Source organism: Gossypium arboreum, chromosome 7 (assembly GCF_025698485.1).
Source record: "Gossypium arboreum isolate Shixiya-1 chromosome 7, ASM2569848v2, whole genome shotgun sequence".
NCBI lineage: Eukaryota > Viridiplantae > Streptophyta > Magnoliopsida > Malvales > Malvaceae > Gossypium > Gossypium arboreum.
Genome location: NC_069076.1, coordinates 82,865,483 through 82,871,664, shown reverse-complemented (window position 1 = coordinate 82,871,664; position 6,182 = coordinate 82,865,483). Strand labels below are relative to the sequence as shown.

General features: G+C 32.0%; 1 protein-coding gene across 8 annotated transcripts; it reads left to right on the top strand.

Moving 5' to 3' along the window:
• Window positions 1–1,563: 1,563 nt before the first annotated feature.
• On the top strand, window positions 1,564–5,814 carry LOC108467767 (arogenate dehydratase/prephenate dehydratase 2, chloroplastic-like). 8 transcript variants are annotated; one of them, XR_008286140.1, is made up of 13 exons: window positions 1,566–2,002; window positions 2,089–2,156; window positions 2,321–2,413; window positions 2,541–2,741; window positions 2,828–2,908; window positions 3,280–3,375; window positions 3,451–3,528; window positions 3,688–3,777; window positions 3,874–3,935; window positions 4,098–4,179; window positions 4,257–4,333; window positions 5,080–5,200; window positions 5,706–5,814. XR_008286140.1 is itself a non-coding variant. In XM_017768536.2 (12 exons), exons 1-11 carry the CDS (start codon window positions 1,798–1,800, stop codon window positions 4,314–4,316), a joined length of 1,116 nt encoding a protein of 371 aa, XP_017624025.1. In that variant the 5' UTR covers window positions 1,566–1,797; the 3' UTR covers window positions 4,317–4,333; window positions 5,080–5,238. The 8 variants fall into 8 exon arrangements, 4 of the variants coding, with proteins under 4 accessions (XP_052887253.1, XP_017624025.1, XP_017624034.1 ...); XR_001868903.2 differs by having other exon boundaries at window positions 5,469–5,814; XR_008286141.1 differs by lacking the exon at window positions 5,706–5,814 and having other exon boundaries at window positions 1,564–2,002; window positions 4,133–4,179; window positions 5,080–5,238.
• The last annotated feature ends 368 nt before the right edge of the window (window positions 5,815–6,182 follow it).

The following is a 6,182-nucleotide window of genomic DNA, read 5'->3' as shown; positions in this document are numbered from 1 at the left end:
AAGACCAAACCCTGCAGTTTCCCTCATATTAGCCCCAAAATTGGAATATAATAATTATTTTTTATGCTCCTTTTCTTAGGATCAAGTAAAAAGTTTTACTCCATTTCTATAATTAGTTACTATCCTTAATTGGATTAAGTTACTAATATTAGCAGGCATTAGGTTGGTTTATAGTCTGCTCTTGTAGCATGATTTTATTATTTTTGTATTTTTGGTGGTTTTATCGATGGAATCATGGAGAATGATTTAGCGGATTTTAGTCTCAAAGATAGTGAGGATAAAGCGTGGTAGATCAAGGGAGGAGAGGAGGCGTTGGCAGCGTCTTATGAGTATTCAACTTTTAAAAATTAAAATTTGTCATTATATAAATATTTTATTTTTTTACAATTTAAACTAAAATAATAAATTTTGTAAATATTGAGAATTAAATTTGTTAAATTTTTATATTTAGAATCAAATTGATAGATTATGTAAACATCAAAGGGTTAAATTTATTATATGTCTAATAAAAAACTCATGTCAACACTTTTATTAATATTCAAACGATTATTAACGTTTGGTGATAAATATATTTAATTTTGTATAGTTTAATAGCCAAAATAAAAATAAAAAATTAAAAGTATAGTAACCAAAATAAAATGCAAATAATACTTTAATGACCATTTATGTACTTTACCCTAAATTTAATTTAATAAAATTAAACTATCGAAATTAATTCCACAAGGCAAGGACCAAATATAAAATTTGACATATTCTAAAATGCGAATATGATCTAGAAAGTCAGGTTTGATTGGGTCGTCGTGGTCTATTTTCCTAAAGCTTTTATTATTGACCTGCATTTATATAATTTTATAATTAAATTTAAATATAATATTTTTAATCTATATTTATATATTAAAGGAAAGTCAAAACGGGTTGTTTCTAATTTTCAATTTTGATACTTCTGATATTGTTAAATATATAAAAAAAATTTAATTTTTAATTTTTGTCATTTTAATATGTTTAAATTTAATATTTATATTTTTATAACTTTATTAATTAGTTCAAATAATTAATATGGTTAGTTTTTCAATTAAAATATTAAGTGGTTATATATAATTTGAAAGTAGATTTTTACATTTATAAAATTAAAATATTAAATTCTTAAAAGTAAAAGTTAAAAGAGTACCAACTTAATTACAAAATTAGACTAGATTGACGGGTTGGATTGGTTGAATGAAAGTATCAATTTGGTGAGGAGTTGAACTAGTTTACCTGTGAACTAGACTAAAACTTGATTGAACTAGTTTTTTTTTTCCTATTTTTACTTTTATAAATTTTGATAATTTGTAAGATTATCATACCAACTAGACGAATTGAATTAGTCTAATTAAAATTAATGGCTTAACTAATTCAATCATTAATTTTAATTTAAAAACCCAGTATTTTAAGAATTGAAATAGCTAATCAAACTAATAAAAATCAAGGATCAACCCATATACTAATTTAAAATAAGTGATTAAACCAATTCATCAACAAACTAATTGGACCGAATAGTGAAATAGATTTTATCCCTAATTATTTAATAATTTATTTAACTGAATCCGAGAATCAATGAGACCAAAAACCGATAGAAATGCCGCTCAACCCTGAAAAGCTGCGGAAATACCTAGCACCAAATCCCTAAAATCATTTTCTTTGAAGAAAAAAAAAAAGAACTTTTTTTGTGCCAAGAAAAGTAACTTTTATACATTTGTGTTATCACTCTTAAAAATATCGGCCCCGCCATAGTTGTAAGGATCTGAAGCTGACTCATTAATGGCTACCGCCACTTCCATCGTACGGTCTCCAGCGGCCCTACTCTTTGCCAAAGTCACTGTCTCCGATCACAAACCAACCCCAACCATTCAAATCTCCCGATTCCCTTCAAAACGTAGTTGTTTCACTGCTCTTTTGTCTTCCCTCCACGACAACAACGACGACGACGACAACAACAACAACAACAACGTCATCTCGCATCCCAGTATGAAAATCCCCTTCTTTGCTTTCTCTTTCTTAAATAAAATAAAATTTGAAAATTTACGTGGGCTATTTTTTCATTTTCTTCAGAGCCTCTTTCTTCATCCCAGCTCTTTAATTCCGTGTCTAATGGCTCTCGCCTTCGCGTTGCATATCAGGTAGTATCTAAAAACAACAATTTATCTGTTCTTTTTTTTTTAATTAATTATTTTAACGTAGGGAATTTGGTTAATGTTATATTTTAATTCTAAACCAATAAAATTTTACTGTAATTCAGCGAAATTGATTGCTTGATTGTTTCATTTGTGTTGAATTATTAAAGGGAGTTCGTGGTGCCTACAGTGAAGCTGCTGCTGAGAAGGCCTATCCCAATTGTGAAACTGTTCCTTGTGACCAATTTGATTCTGCTTTTCAAGTTATCACTTCAACTCTCTCTCTCTTTCAGACTTTTAATTTCGTTTTCATGTTGAAAATGAGGTTGATTTTGAACTGTATGTATTAGTCTTCATTGGACTGATTTTACTTTTGATTTCTTTATTTAGGCTGTTGAAAAGTGGTTAGTGGATAGAGCAGTATTACCGATTGAGAATTCTTTAGGTGGTAGTATACATAGGAATTATGACCTCTTGCTTCGCCATAGCTTGCATATTGTTGGGGAAGTTAAGCTTGCTGTTCAACATTGCTTAGTAGCCAATCATGGTGTTCAACTTGAGGATTTAAGTAGGGTTCTTAGTCATCCTCAGGTATGCTGTGAGATTTATCATGCTTGTTGACTGAGTTTCTCTTGTTCTTTGTAATGATCTTTTCCCTGGACATCATTGTGTTTCAGGCTCTAGCTCAGTGCGAGAACACGTTAACAAAGATAGGCTTGAGCAGAGAAGCAGTTGATGATACTGCCCTTGCAGCAAAGGTGAGTATTGATTTGGAGTGTAGAAAGTAGAAACTGATCTGTCATGAAAGATTATGTTGAATGTGCAAAGTGAAGTACATGATGTGCTTTGATTGTCTAAGCATGTGAGATAGATCTTATTTCCCTGCTCTTCATCTTTGTCCTTTTATATTTTGGCATGCCAACGCTTATGGCTCGTAGGTTGCCTGCCACTTTATCTAGTTTGGTTCAGATGGCTTCCTCAGTGATCCCAACTTGATCAAATACATTCTATTCTCTTTTGAGGATGTAACTAAATGGAATTTGGATTACACGATTGCTTCTGGAAATAATTGCCTCTATTGCATGAGTAGTTTCTAATTTTGACTATTTTAATGGATGTTTATCTGTAGCATGTGGCTCTCCACAAACTAAAAGATACTGGAGCTGTTGCAAGTTCTTCGGCTGCAAAGATATATGGATTGAACATCCTTGCTCAAAATATTCAGGTTTACAATTCAAAGCGTTTTGTTGTTGTATATTTGTCAGAAATTTGAATTTTGGTATGCTTCCCTTTGTGGCAGGATGATTGTGATAATGTTACTCGATTTCTAATTCTGGCCAGGGAACCAATTATTCCTGGCATCCAGAATCCATTCAAGGTTAGTCTTCAATGACACCAAACAATTTGCAGTCAAAGCACTGGGTAGCAAACCCAACCTATACAAAGAGCTCTTTTCTTTTCAGCCCTTACTCCCAACTTTATTTATGAGTTATTCATTTCATTAAGTTTTTCTGATGTATACATTTCTTTTTTTCAGACAAGTATAGTTTTTTCGTTAGAGGAGGGTCCTGGTGTGCTTTTCAAGGCACTTGCTGTTTTTGCGCTTCGGCAGATCAACCTGACAAAGGCATTTATTTATGGTTTTTTCAAGACACCTCGAAAAGCTATACTTTTTTTTCTCTAGATTGTATTAACGTCATTTGTTTTTTGTTTCCTCCAACAGATTGAAAGTCGCCCATTGAGGAACCAGCCTTTGCGAGCAGCTGATGATAACAATGGTTCAAAGTAATTTTAGTAAAATATCAGTCTTATTTCTTTTTGCACTTAAATGGAGTAAAATTGGTTTGATAAAATTGAAAAATTATATGCACCACTATTTACTTCTTATATCATCAGTTGGTTCGCATAAACAGATTTCATCCTGATTGTGTCGATGTCTTCTAATAGATACTTTGATTACCTCTTCTATGTGGATTTTGAAGCATCGATGGCTGAAGAGAGAGCACAGAATGCACTAAGACATCTAAAGGTCAATTGCTTGGTCTTTTTGATGGCTTTTCAAGAGAATTTAGACATTAGGTATCTAACTATATGTTTCCTTGGCAGGAGTTTGCTACTTTTTTGCGAGTTCTAGGGAGTTATCCAGTGGATACTACCATGATGTGAACAAGTTATTGATCATGGTAAATATTCAATATTTGAACAAATGTTGAATGTTAGATCGATGACAGGCTTTGATCTCTTTTGAGATGATTCGGTGATGCTGATTATTATCATTTTATAGGACTTTGTATATATATCTTGAGCCTAAAGCTTAGTACATGTTATTTTGTTGTTTTTGTTATTATCAGATAAGCTTAGAGCTTGCTTGAATTTGAAGATATTTTAACTCACAGTTGTTTGATAATCTTAAGCGTAGCCTTCACTTTGAGATGACATTTACTTCTTTCAAACTCTTCCTAGGATCTTTTATATCTTATACATAACTGTGGAGAGCAAGTTAAGGGAAATGGTTAAACATTGTTCTGGAGATTGTGGCATGACTAATAATTTATCAATTATACTTTGAGACTGATTCCTGGTAGGGATGATTATTTCTGTCCTCTTTGAACCACCCTGTTCCCAGTGGAAACTAAGAGCAAACACCCAAATTGTTTACCCTACTGATAGACTTTGATTTGCCTCCTCCCAATCTGATTGTATCTTCCCACACCTTTCAATTACTCGACAAACATGGTAGCTGTTTGTAGCCACTAGCCAGTTAATCTTTTCATGTTTTTCTGAATAATATGGATTGTTAAATGGTGTGAAATAGACTTCTGGTGAAGCAGGTGATGTACTTACACTTCATGGATCGATAATGATGCTGATGCAGAACTGAAATTGTAGTGTCACTGTGTTACATGGATCAAAATTTTTCCTTGCACAGGACCCAGGTCGCGTTTTTGTGATAGAGATAAGGCATTGGTTTGGCTTTGAAACTGCAGCTGTCGATAGCCAAGCCATTGCACTACAGGGGAATGTTGGCAATGTATCACTTTGGCTCTAAGGTATTCTTTAATTAAAGCTAAAGCAGTTGATCTTACAACATGAGCGATCTTTCTCTTCGTTTCTTTTAAAATTCAAGAGAAATGAGATTTCCTTTTTTTTTTTTTTTTTGTGTGTGTGTGTCTAATTGGATATATCTACTTTCTTATTATTTATTACAATTTGATAAATATGAAAAAGAAAAGAAAAAGAGACAAGGCAGAAGAATATATGAGTAGAGAAGTGCTTGCATGAGAGAGAAGTTAGTTAAGTCTACCCTCTGTTTCTCAGGACAAATTTATTTTGTTGATGTCAAGTCTAAATAGCAATCTAGACCCCACCACTGAATCCCTATTACGGGATTTCGAGGAATGCATTGATTTGGTGAACCACCGTCGCACATGGAATAGAGGCAGAATGGTGGTCGAACCAACCAAACACACTGTGTTGGTGGGGTTGACTGATGGATGGTGAAGACGGCTAACAATTAGATCCCAACAACACAACATGTCTTGTCTTATTTTGTAGGTTCTTCCAAGTACAAACGCCACCCTGTACCATTATAGACTGCTTGATGATATGTGGGGACTTATCAGTCCCCCTTTAATCTTAAATTTATTTAAAAATCTATAACGATTTATTTAATCCTTCATTTAATGTTTCATCCTTTTAATCTTTAAACTTGTGTTTATTTGTCAAATTACTTAAAATGGATTAAAAGTTAATGGTTTATTAACTTTGTTGATATGATATATATGTGGATAGTCATGTGGATGATATATTAATATTTAATTAATTTTTAAAATTTTAAAAATATTTCTTTAATTTTTAAAAATTCAATAAATTACAAATATGGCATACACATGACAATCCATGCATATGTTATGTTAGTAAAGTTAATAAATGTTAATTTTTCATTCATTTTGAGGTGATTTGATAAAAAAATATAAGTTCAAATACTAAAAGGATGAGAAATTAGATAAAGGATTAAAATAAGTTTTATTA